Source organism: Pleurodeles waltl, chromosome 8 (genome assembly GCF_031143425.1).
Source record: "Pleurodeles waltl isolate 20211129_DDA chromosome 8, aPleWal1.hap1.20221129, whole genome shotgun sequence".
NCBI classification, from domain to species: Eukaryota; Metazoa; Chordata; class Amphibia; order Caudata; family Salamandridae; genus Pleurodeles; species Pleurodeles waltl.
Window position 1 is genome coordinate 1,240,386,311 of NC_090447.1, and position 24,070 is coordinate 1,240,410,380.

General features: G+C 43.4%; 1 protein-coding gene across 4 annotated transcripts in view; it reads right to left on the reverse strand.

Annotated features, from left to right (window-relative positions):
- The window catches only part of NBEA (neurobeachin), a 1,608,295-nt gene extending 1,588,235 nt beyond the window's left edge, over positions 1-20,060 (reverse strand). For all 4 annotated transcript variants that reach the window (XM_069205539.1, XM_069205537.1, XM_069205538.1 and 1 more), the window contains exon 1: positions 16,678-20,060. In XM_069205539.1, coding sequence (XP_069061640.1) covers positions 16,678-16,983 — 306 coding nt within the window. In that variant the 5' untranslated portion in view covers positions 16,984-20,060. The remainder of the gene's footprint in view (positions 1-16,677) is intronic.
- Positions 20,061-24,070: the final 4,010 nt, after the last annotated feature.

Sequence of the window (24,070 nt, forward strand, 5' to 3'; positions counted from 1 at the left end):
GATTTCAAATAGATGCGTGGGCCTACACAATGAACTCTCAACCAACCAGCATTGTAAGAAGATTACCATGATCTGCGCGTGCATGGCGTCAGATGACGTGCTGCTTGCACTCACTCTGATAAATCCTGTAGCTGATTGGACTGCTAAGGACCTCAGGTGCTAGCTCCAAGTCTACTGCGTTGTGAGGCACCAATGAGCACAACGCAAATGAAATAAACATTTGCACTTCGGCAATAAGAAGACACTGTGAGATAAGCAGTGATTATCGCCTGACCCATGAGCATTAGGAAGCACAAGACTAGCTAAGAGACTTCAGAAATGTGAAGAATGCTGCTAATGCACGGCAAGAAATCCTGCCTTCTTAGCACAAATGCCCGAGTTTGAGTTTATGTTAGACATAACAATGTGTGTATTCACCAAACACGGGTGAAGCGCGCGCTGGTACACTGCTGTAATTTGCATAGGTTGATTCACAAACAATTCCATGCCGCGCCCCTGGAAAAATCGACCCGTTCTCTAGTTTATATACCAGTCAGTCCCGACCTAAAACCTGTGGCTTGGGTACAGAGTAAACAATCCACATTCAGGAGATAGATGTTATGGGGAAACTACACAATTGTTTATCCTCTTATTTTTTCCACTTGCCAAGCATTTTTCCATTTCAATTAATCCATTTTCCCACAGCTGCTGAAAAATCTCAGTGGACATGATCCCACATTCTCTGTGCCACGTGCACTTACTTGGAGTGGGTGTTAATGCAATGACTGGGGGAAGTTAATGCTTTGTAGTTGTTCCCATCACGTGCAGTGCCAACTCAGATTACCCTGCCCTTAGAATACAGATTTTCCCACCTGCAGTTTAGCCTCGTACCCATGGTACATCCATCTATATGGAGAATTTGCCACAGAAGTAAATGCAGTCTGTTAACCAAAAATCCTACATATATTGAGTTTTTAAATCTGCACCTGGTTATTTCTTTAACACAAATGTGACGTTTCGCCCACGTTTCTTAGACTGGCGTTTCCAAAACATTTGTAAATGAGGCATTTTGCCCCAGGTTCTAAAGGTGCTTGTGTTAGCCCACAAACGACTGGCTACAAATTTAGCATCCAGACATTGAAAATAAGCATGTAATCCGAAATAAACAGTGCCCGTCACTGTTTCTCTCAATGTTACTTGCCCACCTTTTTTGAAAGGGGTTCTCTTTATCGTAAAAGGGTGTGGGAAGGTCATTTGGCATGCGATGTCGGTATGGGAAAGCAATACTTCACTGGTGCCAGTTTAGGAGGTGTGCGTTTAAAATGCTACACTGACACATTTAAAAAATAATGTAGATTGAGTTCAACTTTAGCGTCTGTTTGATCCCATAGTTATATCTCTCAGTGCCTTTTTAGAAAACCTGTCAAATTTTAGTAACAGCATACTAGTCAAGGTAAATGGAGTTCTAATGCAGATGTTATTTCTTTGCTAAGGCTCGTCATGCAGTACACGAATCTATGCAAGCAAAAAACTCTCCAAAACCAATAACAGGTGAAGTGAACCTACTTCTGCCCTCAGAAGGAATTACTAAATTTCCACTCACCATATAAACTGGTACGCCTTGCCATTACTTATGCACAGGATGGATATTATGCACTCCAATTATCAATACTGCTAAACAGACAGACCTTTGGGCACCATCAATAATGACTGATGTCACTTCTGTCACCAATTAGATTTGCTTTTGCATTGTTTGTCGGTCTGTGTGCGCCCTTTTAGAACCAAGGCAGTCAAACAAAGATAAGACGATGCAATATATACGCAGGGGCTTGGTGCAAAAGGTTCAGTGACGCTTTTTGGGAGCTGTCCGCCAATAAAAGGATCACTTTATCGAGCGCGAAGTCCCTTTATCACGTTTACATTTAAGAATGAAAACAAACACATCCAATCGTATTGAATGGTTACTGTACATAAGTAACTTCGAGTTTATGCTTGATTGTACACTTATGTATATCATTTTCGATTTGTTTGCGTACATTTGTTTAAGCTTAAGTTACCAAATAAAAAGGCAGAGTGCAAGGTTGGGGTCACCGAAGCAGGGGGCTTAAAGAAAAGATGCAACAAAGGAAACATCCAATAAAAAAATAATCAAATTATACAACCACAAATATTTAAGAAAAGAGGATTGCAAAATAGAACAAATATGTGCACCACCAGTGCAAGTTTCAATTTGCTTTTGCCACTGTAGGAACATCGTTACCAAAGTAAGAAAATAATACATTTTTATTTGATTTCAGGACATACATTAACAAACTTCCAGTTACATTTTGGTATGAGATGTTATAAGTGGTAGCAATGATGCTGCATGCACGATCTACGATACAAAGAAAAAAGTCATTTTTTGTGAACAAATATCTTTAAAAAACGCATTGCAAGAAACAGTCTAAAGGGCTGCTTCTACAGTGCACTTTTATTTCTAGAGTTCAGGTATCCCTACTTCTACTTTACTTAAACGCCATAGTAGTAATAATTAGGATCCGTGATTTAGTCAAATTATGTGTATATATACACACACACACACACACGCAAACACATATCAATTACGTTTACGAAGTAATTACCGTAAACAATTACAGCATTAGGGACAATAAACAAAATGTGCAGACTAGTTAAATAACTACTTATTTAGGACTTTTTGGAAAGCCACTAAATACCCATACTCCCAAATGTGATAAGGGATTTGGCTCCAAACCAAAAATCGAGGTCAAAGTACAGAGTATCTTTGGTCAACCTGTGAGTTACATTATGTATAGGGACCATCAACAACAGAAGCTGTGCAAAACATAGAGTTCTGACAGGGTTGCACAGTCTTAAGCCTTAGACACCACACCCCCTGTGCCATAGGACTCGAACTACACATTACTGACAAGCCCAAGTAGGGCGAATCTAGTCTGGGGTTGCTTCTGGAACTGTCTGGAAGAGGCCTTGCATGGTAAATTGGGACAGACTGTTCCCATGAAGAGCAGCTTCAGTACTGATTTGCATAAGACAGCCTTCGCCTAGAGTGGCATGGTGAGCAAAAAATTATGATCCACAATGTGACCCGAGCAACTGCCAATGGCTAAGGTTTATTCAAGCATTCCATCCATCACCTTGTTGCAATTAGAAGCGTGGAGCTACGCTATTAGGCATTATTAAGCCAGTAACAGTATCTTAAAGCTTACCCTGGCATTTAAAGCTATGCATGTATAAACATGCACATGCTTAACATTTTTGTAGCATCATAAGAATGAAAACACAAAGTCAACTTTGTCAAATATGACATTTCAGTAACAATAACAACAACCACAACAATGAAAATAATAATAATACCATCATCTAGGGCTACATGAGCCTAGCTGGAGTAAGATGATAGCTATAACTATCAATTTCGTTTTTTAATTGTCATCTGGCACATACAGGAAGTAGGAGGAGCATTAGGGTAATACACGTATGTATGGTCTGATTCAGTTATTTGCAGTTTAACACAAAAGCTTTCATTTGGCATGCACAAAGTAAAGCATCATTCATTTATACAAGACATAAATTAAAACATTGCTAGATCCATTGACCTAGGAGCACAAATGTACTTATAAAACAATACATCATCAAATAATTAATTGCATTTTCTCTAAACTAATGTACAATTCATACAAAAAAACAAATATGCAAGTGAACTTATTCATCCATTTATTTCCAATGGTTAACTGTTAATCGAAAACATTTTAACACATTTCAATATCCTATATTACTCTGACAACCATTCTATACAGTACATAGTTAATTCCCAAAAGAAACTGCATACAGCTGTTTATAAAAGGATAAGCCTTCAAAGGCCGACTGCTCATGCAATCACATGACGCATAGAATAGAAAAAAAAGTGGGCAGAGTAATAAAAGTAACTAAATTACATTCAAACTCTTTGACAAAACATTTTGCACAACTACGTAACTTAAGTGTGCAAAACGGTGAAGTTACATTTGTGAATTTCAAATTCTGTTTCCAGTAACAGGAATTGTGTATTTTTACAAACAGAAATCCTGTTGCATAAAAGAGCATCCATATGGTGGATGTTTGAACACAAGCAAGTTTGCAGAATTGAAGTTGTGGTAGGAACTTCCACATGCAACTTCTTTGGCCATCCACAAATCATTCAAGATGTTCCATGGTTTTTAACACGCTTGACCCACAGAAAAGTTACACCTGCAAAAGGCAGCCATATTTGATTCCCCAGATGTAAAGTGAAGGAAACACTTTCAAATTTAATGGAAGTGATGGGGAGGGGTTTCTCTGGGAATAAATAATGTCTCCTTGGAAAGGGGTGAACAAGTTACTCTGTGTTCTTACTTCTTTGTGATTATTCGGATCAAGAAATCTGTGATGGCAGATGTGCCAGCTTTATGCAGAATGGTTTGGTTATTAAAACAATGGGTTCTTCAATATCAGTTAAATGATTTAGGGAAAACATCCCTACGGAGATAAAACACGTTTGACAGAAAAGTGCAAGATGTACTGTAGTATAAGTCCTCAAACGTTTTAAAATTACAGAGGTTAGGGACTGCAAACATTGGCCTGGAAAAGTATGGAATTATATGAAAATTGTAATCCTAGGACAATCATAAACTATGTAGACCGAGTGTTATTTGTGAATGCGCCCAAAAATAAAACACATTTCAACTGGGTCCATTCAAAACACCCTGAAAATATCTTAGTAGGAGTTCCTTTAATTATTTTGAATTAATAGTATGAAGGACCAGATTACAACCTTGGGGGATGGGCTACTCTGTCACAAACGTGATGGATATCCCGCCCGCCGTTTTACAAATTCCATTAGAAATACGGCGGATGGGATATCTGTCATGTTTGTGACGGAGTAGCCCACCCGCCAAGGTCGTAGTCAGGCCCATAGTTATTAAACTTCTCTATTATAGACACATATGTATCCTTGTTCAACAGTTCTGTTTTTAACACAGTAATATATTTTTGTTGAAGGGAGAGACACAAACTGTCCCTTAAAACAATACTTTATCCAGTTTCAGACATCTCTTATCTGTGCCCATTTGGAAAAGTTGAAGAAAAGAATTCTAAATGGTTTCTAATAACACATTTACTAAGCCAGCATTCCACACTTGTTGAAAAATGCTTTATTTTATTTAATTTTTGAGATGTATGTTTGGTGTGAGCCTTAGGTGCCCACACACAACCTGTACATAAACGGAAAGATGAAATTTGCAGGCTACGGCTAAACAACTGGCTTCCCAGAAATCTAGGGCGTTATATGATACACATATGAAATCACAATATATACAGACAAACGTGAGAAGGATGAGATTGACCAGGCTCATACACAGGGGTCTACTACATAAAGTAAGTTAAATCTTTGTGCTATGCTGTATCTAACATGCAACTCTTCAAAGGTAATCTTAGAGATTTATATGCAGTTATGCTATGTAGAAGACAGCCAAAAAGTTTCTGTGAAACATGTACTTTTGTGAACCAAATATCAACAAGAAACTGCCAGTGATATTTCTACTCATCGTGTATGCGGAGAAGAGGATAGAGAGCTGTTGCACTGATAAGGAAGGGCAGTGTCCCTTTCAGTATTTACGAGTATAGATATTTTTCTAATGGTATTTTTATACCAACAGTTCTCTTCTTTTGAAGCAGAAGTGGTCTCCCAAGTACATAGCAACAAGAAACTCTTCCACTATACTACGAAATTTCTTATTGATGTCCATGGGATGGCTTAACCATTCTTTGTGTGAGAGAGTGGCACCGGTAACAAAATAGTTAATTTCCGATCTTAAAAAAAAATAGACAGCATCAATCAACACCAACAAAATGTATGCTTTATACTCAAAGAGAAAATGATCTAGGTGTACTATAAAAATAATTACTCAGATCTATTCACTTAATGCTCATTAAACCTTATGATTCTCGAGCTATTCAGATATATGCAGTTTTTGTGTGTCTATCTAGCATATACTCTTCATTTGTACCATGAAAAATGGGTCATGCCTACTTTCAGTAAAAATCATAATACTAGAAGAAATTCATACTAGAAAATATGAAATAATTTGAAGTGGATGGTGATCTCCTGTGGGCAATCTCGACCTTGCGTCAAAAAATGAGAACACACATCACCTTAGCAGACGACATTACTTGTCACACTACAACTACTATTCCTATTTGTAATGTGTTTCTTACCATTTTAGTTCACTTAGTTAAAAGGTGGGGGAGTTGATAAAATGAAGCTTACAACTATGAATACAGATTTGATGCCCAAAAGTAATTATCACTACTCAGTGAGCTACTTCCAACTGATGTTCTTTATCTAAATGCTATGAAAATCTAAATCTGTTGCTTGATAACAAATCTTGTTTGTTCCACTTACTGAAGGCTATAAGTATGTTCTAATATCACTGCAAGCAGGTGATACGAGCAAAATGTGTCACCAAACCTGATGAACTGATGGTCACGATGGGAATTTGAGGGTCAAGGATACTGAAATGATATCTGGGTATTAAGCTTGTGATGACTTAACGGACCCAGAATGTTTCCAAATACAAGCTCCTGTAACTTTTGTTTTTGTTCTAAACAAAAACACTACTTACTCTCTTATCCACAGACAAATGTAATCAAATATACAACTACGCACCATGTTGTGTTCTTGATACAGAATACACATAAACGTTGACCACTTGTGACTTGAGATATGAAAAAAGTACTTTTTCAAGCAAAGTTAGAACTGCTACCAATACAAATTATTTGGATCCCTATCTCATATGGTTCCCTTATGACTTGCCCACTTTTATTTGTACTACTAACCCTGTCTTTAATGTAATAAATTTCCTGTGATTGGCTTTATATGTTCTTTTTGTATAAGTAGATTGAAGGTCCCGTTGTTGGTAGTGTTCTTAATGTATTTATTTAAGGCTTTCATCCTTCTGTCCACCTCTTCATCATACCAACGTGAACAAGCTTCACAACAGCATATTCTGTCATTAAATGTGGGACCTTGTTGTTGATTTCCTCCAATTTGTTATAATAAATTTATATTTTCCAAGTATGTCTATTTTGTCCTTATTACATAGTACCCATAAATGAACACAGTCAACACTATGGAAATTTAATCATCCTAGCAAATTAGAAAATATAGATTTGATTTATAAAAAAAAATCGTGGAAAACGTCCCCAGTTTCAGGCACTCCCCTTGAGCACACTATTAAAGATTCTAGTGATATGTGTCAATGAATCAAAACTCGACGTTTGTTCCTTCTAAAATATATATATCTATATACATATAGATATATATATATATATTTTTTTTTTAAACAGCAAACTATGGAATTCCCCACTCTTCCAGATAAAGAAATCTTGAGATCCCTCTCCTTTAGAAAGGCCATCAAAATGGCTCTTCCAGATTCAAACACCAACATGTGAGCCTTGGCGTTCTGCAAGACACCACCACTTAGTACCCCAAACAGAGCAATTTACTGCACACTAAGCCAAGCCAAACAAGCATTGCTCAAAGAAACGTGTAATTCCAGAGTATTTCCCCAAATAGAACCAAGCCATCAGATGCTAATCATCAAGGTACTTAAGCAAAACAATAGAGTGGCACACCTGCATAGCAATGACCTTCCAAATAAATATGTAGAACAAATCGGTTGGCAAGATATGACCAGACCAAGTGGCAGGACTTCATATTCAACTTCTCACCTCTAGAAAATACCGTAACTACACACACTCAAACCAAACCTAAACGTCCATCAGTGTTCATTCTAGACACTTAACGTGCTATAGTTTCACAACAGCAGCAGTTGTGCGCTATACATATGCATGGATATCATAACCAAACATTTATGTATAAGACATTCTATACAGAGTATAGGTAAATGGGATATCACCTGGAAACCTTCCATTTCATTAATGTGACTTGAATATCCTAACTCACTAAAGTTAGAGTCGTCCTTGCTACGGTATAAAAATGCTATTATGGCTATTTCATGCACTGCAGGCTTAAACCGGACAAGTTGGATGGTGAAAAAATGAAATGCAGCTATTGTTTCTGAAAAGTCACAGTTAGCAAACAAACATTTGCAATGCAATATATCTTGCATTTGCTTGAGTTAGAGCTATCAGCGTTGTAAATTTCTAACAGGACTTTTCTTGCCATGTATATTGAAATGAAAGGTAAAACATAAGCGAGCCGATTGAAAGCACCTCGGCTACCATGAACATGAGCGCGAAGGAGAGACATAAAAGGAAAAAGAAGTTAGCTCACAGTCAAACTTTTCAGCAATTGTGCAATTATCCATGTAACAGGGGCAGTCTGCAAGGCGGTAACAAAACCGCCCCAAGGAGGCACAAACGTAAAGCATTTACCAATCGTAACAAAGGATTTTTGAAAGGCAAGCCCACGAACGAGTGAAAATGATGGGATTGGTTAAAAGCCCACAATACTTAAACAGGTCAAAGCAATTGTGCGCTCAACCTAAAAAGCAGTGTGATTAACTTCTCTGAACAAGTCCCTATTTCATACTGGATCAACCCTATGTTGGTTGTTGAAGGTTACTGTATTTTATTACTGTTGTGATATGAGCAGTCAGAGTATGGAGGTACGATAGGCTATGCTCCCAAGCAAGAGGATCGATTGCTCTGCTACTTCCACCAGAAATGCCTCACATCGATGCTACATTTAGGACATTTATTAGTGATATTAAGAGTGGTTAGATTATATTAGTGCAAGCAGAGCCAGTTTAATAGTTTTAGCCAGCCTAGTTAAAGTGCCATTTTGCACTCTGATGCCTGAGCAGTGTGTTGCTAGCACCCCACACTGGTGGCACCCAAGACACTGACCTAGTCTTGCACTGTGACAAGCCCTGGAGGAACTTAAGTGTTACAGTCAAACATCATAACACTGCTCGACAATAGTGAAATTATGTTGAGAGTATTCACTATATATTTTAATTCCTTAATAAGGCAAGCTTTGACAATGTCAATGTGCCTAGCTGTTTCACAGCGGGAAGTGCTTTTTTCGTGGATTTATGTGGTTGTGCAGGTGACGTAGGTGAGTGAGTGAGTGGATGAATGAGCTAACAGATGGAAGAATGGACGGAATGCCTATGTGTTTCACAAGGGAACGTGCTTCTCCCTGGATTTATGCCGTTATGCAAGTGATGTGGATGAGTGAGTGGGTGAATGACCTAAAGTTGAAAAAAATGGATGGACTGGTGAGTGTGTGGATGAAAGAATGAGGTGATTGATGGAGGGCTAAATACACGAATAGATTAGATAGCTGCATAAATAAATTCCTTTAGATGAAAGAGTGAATGGATTGATATACGAGTGTGAATGCAGGAATAAATGGGTAAGAATGAGAATGCAGGAATAAATGGGTAAGTATGATTAATACCTCAAGTTCCACCTTTTCAAAGAGCCTTTACTTCCATGATCACATCCAACAAATAGCCAGAGAGCAATGTGAAATACATTTGAGCTGTGCAGCTTAACACATGTAAAATGAGCATTCCTGACGGAAAAATGCGTTTATACCAACAATGTACAGGCAGGTTCTTGTAGGGAAGTAACCAACACAGCAGAAAACATGAAAAAAAATATATATAATTATAAAAAAATACCACCGAGGCCAGATCGATCAATGGTGAAAAACTCGCAGAGCATGGATCTTCACCCTGCCCCCTTTCCAACCTGACATAACTTCCTGCAGTATCCAGTACATGTCTGCCAGGCAGTTCACCTCAGATACATTCTCTTTTCAGAGTGGGAGCGTTCATGTTGACCTGTTTCAAAATGGCCTGCCCCAATGCTTAAAAAAATGAAAATAAAAACACTCCAGCCTTAGTGAATGTAAAAGAGCGCCCCCCTATCAAGGTGCATCCTTATAGCACTAACCTGAAGGTGTTTGAATCTACACACTTTATCACTCTAGTGCCTAGCCTGGAGAACACTGATTGTTAGACATAAAAGTAGGACTAAAGGGGCGGGGAGGGGGGGGGGGGTCGGTGGGTGGGTGACTGTGTGAGAACAGACACACAGGAGCAGGTAGCAGAAGTATTTAAGACTCTAGAGGTGCGTGTGAAAGGAGAGCATACCTTTCACTTCTGATTAGCAGGTTGACCTGACATTTGCCCCAAAATCCGGGACATTTATGTAAAATGAAAAAAAGCGTCGGGACTCGGGACAGTCCTCTGAAAACCGGGACGTCTGGTCACCCTACTTATGTTGTAAGATGAAGCAGAACATTACCAATGTGATTACCAGAGAAGTCAAGTCCTTGCAGACACGTGCGACTGCTTGGCCACTTAATTGGCACTAAAGAGGAAAACTTCTTACATCATGACTGATAGTTGTAAGTTCCGATGGCTGTAATGTGGGCGTATCCACAATGTGAATGACATCTACAAGAAGCTATGGCTCAAGAGTTTGAATCTTTACCCCTACTGTGTACTGTTTGTTGCTGGTATACACTCTGACAAACAGCGTGACATAAAATGGCTTGAAGAGAAAAAGACCAAAAATTAAACATAAAAGAGATTTCAAAACGTCTGGATAAGTAGAATGGCCAAGACATAGTACTAACATTTTAGCCTATGCTATTAAGAGGGGGGAACATATACGGGCACTTAAAAGCTCCCATAACTAGTACTATGTGTACAATATGCGAGGTGTGAGGGACGAAAATCCGAATGAATTACAATGCTTGCTTTTAAGAACTATTAGCCATTTACCATATCAACATTTTTCTCTAAAACATACCCTGTTCCATCCAAAAACGGGATGAAGACTCCACCTCCAAAGTACTGAAAAGTTGAAGTCTGAGAAGCAGTATAAGGACTGTAGGAAGGTGGTTTGGAAGAGCTATTCATGACGAGCAGCTGCTAAGTGGGGCGAGTACACACACGAACAGCACTATTATCACATGCTCGGAGCAAAAGAAAGGGTTGTTCAATGGAAGCATTACTATTTTAATAACATACAAAGAAAAAAAACACAAACAAAGAAGTTCAACATACAGCGCTCACAGGTGAAATTATTATTAAGTTATAATTGCTTTTTAGGACTGTCTGCTGCACCATATCATGCTGAGAAAAATATGACAATGCTGATCACGATAATTCCACAAAGTCTGAGTCACTGTGCTTCACCATTTGCTTTCTCTGTAAATGTACTGATACGATCAAGGCTCCATCCTCTAAAGGACAGGCTAAGCTTATTGGCCTAATTCCCCTTCACAGTGGAGAATCATGGCTCCACGAACCCACTATAGATTGCGCATAAGCAAAGGCCTCCAGTGACGGGCACAGTCGAACTCTAAGTAAACCCTATAGTACGGATACGTAAAATAAACAAGGTGTGAGGCACAGCAGTATTGCAATTGTTCAACAATATGGACAACTTTATTTTCTGCACATGGCAGATTCGTTTTTCGCAATAGCAGGGAAACTGAAACATAGCCTATTAGACAGGGTGCTGGAATAGACATAAAAAGCCTTCATGTGGTCAATAACAAAAACTCCAGGCTCGTAGAGCAAATGTGGCACATATATGTAAGCAAACACACAAGCAGACGTGTTGTAAAGGGCGTCAAAACACAATTCACAACCTAAAAGTCAAACCTTGCCACATTTTGTTACAGTTGCACATAAAGCTACATACAGCATAACGTGGTTCATAGTTAACAGAAAAATAACCAAGCGGTTGCATACAGAATTCATAGGATAGTAAAGTTGAAAGACTAGAACAGCCGGCGAGAAAAGACTAACAACTGGAAGTACATGACCCTGAAAGATTAATATCTATCCTTATTGGAGGGAAAAGTTGGCAATGGTACAGAGACACAATTTTACACTGAAGTTTAGCAGAATGCATCAGAACCTGCATTTGGCGCTGTATGGCTTGGACTAAGGATTTACTTATATGGAAAGTTGTGTTTTTGATTTATTTGCAGCTGGGTGGTTAAACCATTTTTATTGGTGTCCTTTTTCAGAGAAAAACTTGCTCTTGCTAAAACCTTCATCTTAAAGTCTACCAAATGAATGATGTGTAATTGTTGAAGATTATGGGCCTGATAACAACTTTGGCGGAGGGGGTTAATCCGTCCCAAATGCGACGGATATCCCGCCCGCCGTATTACGAGTCCATTATATCCTATGGAACTCGTAATATGACGGGTGGGATATCTGTCACATTTGGGACGGATTAACCCCCTCCGCCAAAGTTGTGATCAGGCTCTATATCTGAAGTGTATGGGGCAAAAATTTCAAACAGAATTACAAAAATATACATTTTTCTAATAAATTATTATGAAATTAGTCAGATAAGGTTAACTCATACAACTTCAAAAATATATCTATAGGAATTATTTGGTAGTAAATGTTGAAAAACAGCATAATTTATTTGATTAATGTGCACTTGCAGCTAATGAGTTAAATTGAATTGTGCAACACCGCAAAATAAAATGATGGAGGGAGTGTTTAAACTTTTCAAACACTCACCCCCAGTCACAGATCTGGGTTTAATCAATCATTATTTGCTCGCATTTCACTCCAGTTTGGGCCCAGTCATATGCAAATCAGCCTTGAGCCTGCTCCCCATGGGAACAGTTCAGCCCGAACTGTAAAGCCAAGTCCTCACTGGACAGGAATTTAGCATCCTGGGACCAGTTTTGTTGTACCACTCCAAATCAGCCAGGCTAGCTTGAAACAAGTGGTGCAGTGAGCAAGACATGTTCGCCCTAAGTGGCCAGGGTATGCCTAGACGTTGGTCCCTTGCTCGCTGTGCCACAGGATTCAAGCTAGCCTGGCTGATGAGGGGCGATACCCCACAACCAGTCCCAGGATGCTCGTTTCCGGTCTGGGAGTACCTTGGCATGACAGTTCGGGCTGGACTGTTCCCATGAGGTGCAGGGTCAAGACTGATTTCCATTTAGCTGGGTCCAAAGTGTGGTGACGTGGACAGAAAATAACGATGGATTAAATCCAGAACTGTTACGTTTCAACACTCCATCCTTCATTTTATTTTTTGGTGTTGTTAAACTGGACTGTGAACAGGAAATCTATGTTGCTGCAGGTGTATTAAAAGGCGGAAACGCAATGTAATAGACAACAATCTTTTAAACAAAATCAGAATGTGGATCCATAGGACTGTAGTTATGGTTTTGCTTTCAATTACAAACCCCTTTCCAAACAACGGACTAGATACAAACATTTCAGAGGAGAATCACTAAATGCACAAGGATTGCTTGAGACTGGAATAAAACAGCAAGAGACTTTACATGGCATGGTGCCATACCACTTTTGTGCTGTGTGAATTCTCGAAGTGGTCGCAATCTCCAGCATCTACCCAAGTGAAAGTGCAACACACAAATGGGAGGTAAATAATGTGGGTAGTCCTCTGCGAGGTGGATTCCTCCCTCTGTCATTAGGGGAGTTATATCACAACCTTCCACGAGTCTTCGAGGTCCACCTCTGAAGACTGTACCGACAAAGTTTTGTCACAATTGACCAACTCTGAATGTCTCTTCTATGCACACTTTTAATGTTGCAAAATGCTTAGATGTAGCTGAATAGCAACAAACAACTTTTGACGGACTCAGTTAAAAATTAAATATTTCATACGTTATATTTAATTGCATCAGACAAATATCCGAGCCAAATTATATAACTAGGTATCCAGAAGTCCAAAATGATATGCGAAAGCGGGCGACATGCAGCACTGGGGAGTTACCAATGCAGTTAATAGCGAAAGAGCAAAAAAAAAAAAAAAACACATGGGTAGGAATAATCTAACGCACACTAAAGATGAGTTTTATTGCAGACGTGCTGCTGAAAAACACCCAATGGTTACGTCATGACGGGAATTAGCATGCCATGCTGATGTATTTCATATGTAACACATAGGACTTTCTCCAAAACCAAGACTAGCGCGTGCCTAGCTCTGAATGCAGCTGTTTTCAAGTCTCATTCTAATGACGTCACACCACAGCGCGAACAACAAGGCTTGAGTGACGGGTAGTATGTGTACTGGATACACATGGAAGGATGTATTTTGAAATGAATACTGTGCCATGAGTCTGTGTGATCCACGTGCAGCACTGAATGTGTCTATAGAGTCACAGTACTGGCATCATTAAAAGGAAAGCGTAGGACAATGTCCCGTTGTTTGGAATTCGTCACCAACAATAATAATAATGCCAGCATTGGATGTGTTGTGTGAGGTACGCGAGATAAAACCTGTTATCTGTATCAATGAACCAATACCCGAAATAATGCCTTTAAACGGAAACTCTGGAAATAATTCGAGCAATACAGGGAAGCCTGAATGTATTTCCCTCAGAAAATAAAATGCACTATGGGGAAATGGGTAAAACACGGCGCAAGCTGTAACGGGTGGTTTGGAAGGGCTCGGGCCTCCACCAATGCTATTCAAGGCCTGTACAAGAGCATTCTATTAAAACAGAATTTGGCACAATCCAAACCAGATCTCATGAAAACTTCAACAACAACAAAAAACGTGAATTAAGAGGTGGTAGCAACTGTGGGGCTCACTAACAAGCAAGTACTGCGACATTACGAACTGGTACGCAGCTTCTGGTACACTACTGTGTATCATTTATCGCTTGTAGATCATATATTCAAACTAGAGGTGTGCAAGCAATGCGTAGCTCTTTAGATCAAGAATTTGTGTCCACTGGGTGTACATGCATTGACACAGAACAACATCTTAAAATAAACACCTGCAGCTTCCGTATGGACATCGGAGGGGAGAGGCTTTGTATCTGCCAAGCACTAGTTGCATGCCACTGCCCCGTGCAGCACGCGCCTGCAGGGCCCATCTGTCACTGGCCAGCCACAATGCACAGGTTCTGCAGCAGAGGCAGCCTGCCACCCAGTTCCACAATTACATCAGTTGCGGATGGCAGCATCAATGACTTGCTTTTTGCATATCTGTCGTGCTCAACAGGGCTCGATGTGCAATAAGCAAACTTGGCAGCCCAAGGTAAATCACCACCATCAGTGCCACTTACAAAAGCAAGGCTGTGAAAATGTTATTTGATATCGATGCATGAACGAAAACAGCAAGAACAGGGTGACCGTAATCTGATTTAACGATGCCTCATGACAAGCTGCAGTTGATAAGGAAGTGCAGATCTTTGGTTCAAACGTGTCCAGCTGCAACAACGAGCATCTGAATAATACCGGAGGGCATCCAGTGTTGTTCCCAGAACTAACGCTCGGTTCGTAGGCAATAAATCTGCTGTAAAATGCAGTATTTGTTTTAGTTTGGATCACAATGAAGTGAATGGCATTTCTCAACTGGGAGAATGGGATGGTCTCGGTGGGGGAGGGGGAGAGAGGGAGGGGGTTTTCTGACTCGATTCAGACTGGCCACTGGAGCCCTTCAAGGTCTACACAAAATCTATTAATTTTTGCAAGCGTGTGATGCACTTAACAGTCTCCTATGAGTCCTGCTCAACTTCCCGTCTGAGCCAGGCGAGATGTTCCCATGGTGAGCCATAGGGAAGGAAGTCACCCTTTAAGGCGACAGAGGCAATGACCACTGCATGGATGGAACGGGAAGTTGGATCTGTGATGAGCACAGCGTTGCGATCACTGGGGCTGCCCTTTGGCAAGGAGCCAATCTTTGGAACGCTAGTAGACTGATCCCACTCTCAAGGGTCATTCTGGGAAAGTACAACTGGTTCTACTGCACCGAGAGCAGAGGACTAGTAAACCTGGTCAGGTTGGACAGTCACGCAGTTAACAGGGGAAGAGAAGCTCTTGTTCCTGAAAACACAGAAGCATCCAGTGAGAGTGCAGGGAGCAACCTGCCTGGCAGACAGCCCGTGCGGCAGGGCTCCCTACCCCCAGCAGCACCAGACTGCCAGTGATTCACGTCTGCAGCGCCTCCCCCACCATCCCTCTGCTCCTCCGTTTCCTTGGTGGTGCCGCCAGAGTGCAGCGCAGGCAGGGCAAAAATACATGAAGTCATCGGGCAGCCCCGCAGCAGGGCCCCTTGTAATCTTAGGGAGCAAGGTAGTAGTATCTCGATGCCCTTATCAACCATCTGGGCGGGGTGAAGGGTGGGGATCCGTAACCGAGGAGGGTGAGGAGAGCGGATGCAGGATGCAGCGTTGCAATGGCAACCGCGTCTATTTTGATAAAGGATGCTTCACTGGTACTGGCTGCCGAGCATCCAGCTCCGGAGAGCTCCACTGTTCTAGAACAAGGGGCGAGCACAGGCCGCCCCGGTATGACAGCTGTGTCACCATCTAGGAGTGTATGCCCCCATTGTCTGACCGCCCCAGATACATACTGACACATTACAAATCCAACGTGTTATTTGTTCACAGAGCAGCTAACCGGCGTCACGCGTGTGCATTATCACTTGCCCCGTTATACAGTTAGCTTTCCACCGACAGGCATTGGAGAAATCGGGTAGAAGGGTGGTAGCATACCCTTGGTACCGGCTTTGTCCTGGTCCAGTCTCTGGGGCTGTGCATTTATAACGGGGCACGTGATGCTGTAAAAGGGGCACCTGCTGACCGATATGTGCAAGCCAGTTGTCTGAGATGCTCCACCACAGGGAGTCTTCTTGCACCTCCCTAGAGCACCCCACCTGCCCGGTCCTTACCAGGTTGAGCACGGTCTCCACGATGTCCCGGTTGCTGACCTCTCCGACCTGGATGAGTCCGATCAGCACGGCGAACTTCATGCGGATGTTGCGGATGGGCACGGAGGACGGGTGCAGAAGTCCGGCGGGCAGCAACACGGACTGAGCCCCGCGGGGGGCTGGAGGGGGCTCCCCGCCCGCTGACCCTCCACCCGGCCCCGCACCGGAGGAGCCGGGAGAGGACGAGGAGGGTGCATCGCGCTCCAGCAGCAATTCCGTCACCACGGCCGCCGGCACCGACACAGCCGCCTTCTCACCGCTGGCCATCTCCCGGCCACACTGCCCCGGAGCCCGGGCGAGGCCCCTGCCCGCGGCACAAAGCGCCAGCCGCCGCCTCCGTGCAGCCTCACGCCCGGGCGCAGCCTCAGCCCGCTGCTGCTGGCGCGGGGTCCGGGGTCCCGATTATGACAAGCCCCGTAGGATCCTCGGCAGATGAGCGTCTACCTGGCCCTGTCCCGGGCCCTGTCTTGTGGGGAGGCTGGAGCTGTCACCCGCTCTGTGCTGCCGCCTCTGCTGGGAAAAGCCTGCACCGCTCACCGCTCCGCCATGATGCCGCCCCCTGCCTGCGGTAGCCCGTACTGCGCCTGCGCGCGCCTCGCCGGCAGGCGGGGTCCATCTTGGGAGATAGACAGGTGAGGGGGCAGCAGGTGCACGGACTGGGCTCACGGATTCTGCCAGGGGGAGTTAAAGCAGCAGCCTCAGATGGAGGCTGGCGCAGACAGGGTCCGGAGCAGTCAACCCAACAAAGTAGAGAGAAATAAAAACTGCCGCCTTTTCATCACAGCTGGTACAGACAGAAAATCAGACTGCTTTTCAGATTAGGATCTGCCATGCCAAGGATCTGCCACCATCGAGTCAGAACCGTGGCATCTCTCCTCCTCTCCTATGCCTACAAGTTGTGAGAAGATGGGTCTTCGACACTGAGCAAATCTTCACGAGTGTACGCAATTGATGTTCTAATTTTCCACACTTTTTCACACTTGCAACTTGCCAATGACACTTTTGGAAATGGCTCGTTGTTGAAAACACCAAACGGGTGTGTAGCTTAGAATTTGTTTAAGAAACTAATGTTATTTATGACATTTCTTGGCAATGCATAATTAATCACGTATCAAACAGACTCGGGCCCAAATGGGGAAACTGATAATGTTTAAATACACTTTTAACAGCAGTTGCGAATAGGCACTTCGTCATATAAATATTCCTAACAGCAACTAAAGCCCTAGCTACACAACCCAACGACAACACGATTGTATCTATTATACAACACATTTTACTAGCCACGTGAAAGTAGCAACGAACAACACTTGGCTTCCGTTTCTAGATACAGAAGTCCACCTTCCTCAGCCATGAACTTTCACACCTCCATCAGTGTAATAGACCCCCTTGGGCATAGTACTCGATCATAATGGCTTATTGGAGTAGGGTACGCACTAAATCCTTTAGGATTCTATAGGACGTCTGGGGAAATAAAGGGATGCGTGCAATATCCCTGGAACGCTGCCCTTTGGCTAGTTAACTGTAATCATTTTTGATGCCCAACTGCAATATCCACAGAAGCTCTGTTATGGGATTGTCCTGGCAAGGACTATAGTGAGTACAATAATGATTACCATGAGGTTTACCAGGTAGCCTATCCAGGGTAATCCCAAAAGGTTATCATGCAATTGCAAGGATGGTATTTTATAAGGGGGGAAAGTGTTTTTTCATCTTAAGAGATCAAGGAGAGCTTGCGAATAATGAAATGTGGAATCAAGGCTGATTAGTTTATCTGTGGATCTGTTTGTACCATATCTTTTTTATCTGCAGGGGTGGAAGGTAGGGAAGGAGTTTGTGCTTTTAGTGTATTTTTTTACTATAATGATTTTAACTAATTGAACAGTTAATACAATTCAATTGAATTTCACACCTCCACTGACATCATTGATACATTGTGACATCATTTTGATTCTCCTTACTGGGCTATTCGCTATATTTCATTCAGCAGCCATCACTTTAGCTGTCCAGCCGTTGGAAGAACGAGAACTACTTTTTTAAACTTCACATAAACGTACTTCACTGTCTATCATCGCGTGCTCATGCTGCGTTGCATACTTAATCCATAGATTTTGCAACGCAGCAACTAGCTCTGAATAATGAGGGGTTAATTTTATCTGGCAGCTTTCCTTTCCCGCCCAATGTGCTTTTTGCAGCGAGTTAAAAATGAAATGTTGTGTAAAATGCGTGAATTTGTTAAATTACACGTATAACTGGACTGGTCTGCACTTTTACTAACATCATATGGGCATCGAGACATATGTGGTCTGATGTATTTATTTTCTGACATTTTGCTTTAGAGCAGCAAATGGACCCCCGACGAGTATTCCAGTTGGTTTTTACAATTGCGGTCCAATTAGGGGATTTTGGATTTGGAATTTGGGCGCTTTATGTCCCAGTGAAACATAATCCAGGAGCATTATAATTATTTCATTAAAGCAAACGCGGGCATAGAGCAAGATACGCTATAACCAGTTCCAAAACCCAACTGGAACCAACTGTAATTCACCTAAAATCTCAACTGACGTCCACAAACCCACGTGCCAGCAATCCAGTGAAAAACTGTTGTAAAAGATAACGCGGAACATCATATAACGTTTATTCATGTGATTATGATGGACTGCCCCAACGCACAGGCCCCACTCTTATAAATGGCAACATATGCAACTGACAACTCTACTGAGCGTCAATAAAAGCAAAAACAGCCGTGGGTTAAAAAGTAACAGAGTACGAAACACCCACGAGGGACACTATTTAACCCAGTCATGAAAGTGCACACAGGGACAACAGAAGTCACTGTAACAGGGCGCGAGGACCCCCAATGAGAGCGCACATGCGTCTGTGCTGCTGAGAGAGAGTGAGCAGATGGCCTTTGTATCCCATTGTTTTGCGGGAAGCTTTGAGCCCCTTCCAGCAGCGCACCATCAACTGCCTGGTAAACGGAGGAGGTGTGGCTGCGGCCGGAGTACACGCCCCGCTCCTGGCGGGAAACTCCCTCCAGCGTCCGACCTGACAGCTCCAATCGAGGGACCCTGGGATGGCAGCTTTCCGTTATGTCAAGCGGCAGTTTCAAGGCTGAGCAGAGGCATTCGTCGTGTCTTCCTCTATCGCGGCAGTGCGCCGGGTCAGCTCGTCTGCGACTTTCCTTTCCGCGAGGGAGCCTGCAAGGATGTGAGGGGGAGCTCTGCCGGCAGCGTGGTCTGGACGCCGAACCAGTTCAGCAGGTTTACAGCACCAGGCGCACGGATTAACTGTGCTTTCACTTGTCACCAGTTTACAGCACGGGAGGGTTTGACAGCTACTTCCACTGCGTCGCGAGCCTCAGTAAACAGAGTTAACTTATTTCGAAATTGCAAACACTTACTCGAACAGTAAAGTTATTGACCAAAGAGCGGCCTTCTTTTTTGTTTGTACGTTAATTTGTGAGTAACCAGAACCAGGGTTTGAGAAGTGGTTTACGCGTACTTTTATTCATTGAAACTCCGTCAACTACAGTTAATCCAAGTATTGAAGTGCAAATAAGAAATGTGGGCTGGCTTCAGCTGGTGCATATGATGAGGACTGTGTGTGTGCACCTGTGTGTTGGTGCTTGCGCGCACGGCCCTTCCATAGGTAGCGTTATGCTTGCCATGAGTAAACTGGCACTACAGCGCACACCTCTGGGTCTCATGTATGTTCATGGACGGGCTCCGGGTCATCTCGCAGAGCCCCTTCAAGCTAGTCTTTAAAGGCCTGCATTGGTTTTCCATGGAAAATATATTTAAAGTAATTTGCACCACACGACCACTGTTCATCATTTCTTCATAGAAAGTTTCAAACTCGAGTGTTCAACCAGAGACTCAGCTAACACGAGGAAGAGCAACCTTGTTTTCCAGAAAGGCTTTTCTTTCTCCATGCAGGCTCATATGAAGTAAAATGCGCTACCCACTGAGCAGAGTGGTCTTTAGAATTTAGGGCCTGATTACAGATATTGGCGGATGGGATACTCTTTCACAAAGGAGACGGATATCCCGTCCGCTGTATTGCAAGTTCCATTATAACCTAAGGAACTTGTAATATGGTGGACAGGATATTTATCACATTTATGATGGAGTATCCTATCCGTCAAGTTCGTAATAAGGCCCTTAGGGCCTCTTTACCAGTTTGGCAGTGTGTTGACCATCATGGCAGCAGTGGTGGCCCAACCGCCATCGGTATGTCAGTCGGACCGCCGTATTATGAGTCATGCTGGCCTATGGAGCAAGGACTACCGCAGTTCGGCCGGCACCGACAGGCATCACAGACCTCCACGGTCACGAGCCAGCACAAACAGGCTGGTGGAGACAGTGTTTCCACCGAACACATTACAAGGTTTCACACCGCAATGTGACCATGACGGTCCAACCACCCCATCTCAGAAGGCAGAAACGGACAGTATAAAGGGAGACATTCACCTGCAGGCAACTTTACACGTCCCATGCCACCATTGAACCCATCATGCACGTCTTGCCCCTGTTGTTGAGCATCGATGGAGCACAAAATCAACGCTGCAGTGGGTGCAACCGACTGTAATTACACACACCTACCTGTGTAATTTCCCATAATAACAGATCATAGTGACGTTGTCCACATCACATGGGGGGTCACGCTACAGGCACCAAGTACACGTCTCATCGAGTACACAGTCCAAATCCAGGGGCGGCTCCTCCATTAGGATGGAGGAGCGTCATCTCCCCCCTTCCCCGCCTGCAGCAGAAGCTGCAAAACCTTTCACAACAAAGGGATAATAAACTAAGTTTATTATCCCTTTGTTGTGAAAGGGGCGGGGCCATGGGGTGATGAGCAGTGAGGGGAGTGCACCATGCACTCCCCTCAGTGCACATGTACGGACATGCGCAGTAGGCTCTCTCCAGCCCGCACTGTGTTGCCGGGCTGGAGAGAGCCTGAAAGTGCCCTGGCTGGGCGCTCCCAGCCAATCCTGACTTTGCTTTGAGGAGCATCAGGACCGGCCACCGGGCAGACTGGGAGCCTCTGCCTGCAGCAAGACAGAGGAGAGGGGCGGCGAGTAGCGAGGTACATTTTCATTTTATTATTCCTTTTTTAACACATTTTTAGACCCACCCCCCGCACGTCGCACCCGCTCCTTATGAGTGAAGCGAGCCATGACTGTCCAAATAATACATAAAGATGCACCCATTTACATTCACAATACGCCCCCTTTGGGCAGGTCAATCACACTGCACAGCAACACTACACAAAAATACACGTCTGACCATCTCAGGTGCAGGGATATTGAAGGCTACACTACATTGTCTCACACATCACCAACAACACACAAACATCACATCCACAAATACAACTCACACACTCACATTCCTCACAGGCCATGGACTGTCATCACATACAACACACATATATATTGATGTGGCATGGAACACAAACACCACTCCAAGTAAACAGCGCTGCAGTGGACACACACATCACCCACATCACAGCACAGTGGTAGGACAATGGCATGCTCAATAGACAGGGATACAAATAGACAAAGAGCACTATGCTAACAATACCTGCACGATAGGGTTGGGGTCATCAGGAGCACTCGGGGAAGAAGGGAGCAATGGGGGACATATCACTTTGCACACACCGCTCAAACAACATGTGCACAGGAAATGGTCCTACATGTGCCACAGGGACAGAGAGTACTAGACCCAAATGACATGCCCATCTGCACAATGTGGAAGTGCAAGTCAACAAAGCACACACAACTTCACCTGCCTGTGACATAACTCTACATGAAGTAGCTGCAAGGTGCACACAGTTAAATGGGCACATGCACAATCGAAAATCAAATGCAAACAAAGCTAGCACAACTGAACACACTCCATGTCTGCACAAACAAAACTCAAGCTGACACACATTAGATGAATACATAAGCCGTATTGGGGGACAAGTCTGATACAATACATGCTCACATTGGACAACACAAGATGAAATACTTACCATATCAAACACAATGTAATGACACTGTAGTGTGGTTAGTTTTACGTATCCTTTGCGCATTAGCTTTCAGGCTTTAGGCCTTTGTGCACTTTGCCCTGGATATATTTTATTCATTTGCTTGCAGCTTAGAGCCTCTGTGCACTTTGCTCTAAATATTTTTTATTAGGCTTCGTACTGTTATTTTCAAATAGCCAGTTCTACGGTCTTGTTTTATATTCATATCACACTGTTTAGCCTACTTCAGCACTGGAGTTCTCCATAACACATTCCTGTTCACTCTGTGCTTCAGTCAAGGATACAGTCTGGTACATTGCCGATAGACGTGGCAGGAGTTTAGTCTTTGGCATTTCTGCGTAGGGACATTTTGTGATCACGCTGACATGTTAGTTATAAAAACACTTCGGTGGTCATTCTGACCTCGGCGGTAAAAGGCGCCTACCGCCGGTCAGAAATCCTCCATAATCCCGCCGCGGTCGCGGAAACCCGCCACGGTCATTCTGACCCGCAGAAGGCAAACCTCCGAAAATCCGACCGCCACAACAGACCGCCAGACCAGCGGTCGGCGGAAAGGTGGAGGTGACCAAACCTCCACCGTCACGCCAACAGAAATACGCCCATGCCATTACGACCAACGAATCCACGCGGCGGTCATTCAAACGCGGTATTCCATTGGCGGGACACACCGGCGCGGTCAGAATACACACAAACGAACAAAACTCAGCCACATTGGACGATTTGAATCCCACACACCTGATACACATACACACACCACTCCCACACACACAATACAATATAAAACACACACCCACATCACCCACAAACCCCTACGCTTAAAAATTCGTAAAGAAGACAAGAGCGAGACACCAGCATCCAAAACATAACAGCCACAGCCACTCAACACCATCACCCACACACTATCCACACACAAAACAACACACACCACCACACTCAACTCACTTAAATACACATACTCCACCCCACACATCATACACACCACCCCATGGCACCCCAAAGACAACCCCGCTTCACAGACGAAGAACTCAGGGTCATGGTGGAGGAAATCGTTCGGGTAGAGCCCCAGCTGTTCGGCACACAGATACAATACACCAGCATTGCCCGGAGGACGGAGCTATGGCAGAGGATTGTCGACAGGGTGAACGCAGTGGGACAGCACCCCAGAAATCGGGAAGACATCAGGAAGCGATGGAACGACCTACGGGGGAAGGTGCGTTCCATGGTATCCAGGCACAACATCGCCGTGCAGAAGACTGGCGGAGGACCCCCACCTCAACCCCCACAATTCACATCATGGGAGGAGGAAGTCTTGAACATCCTGCAT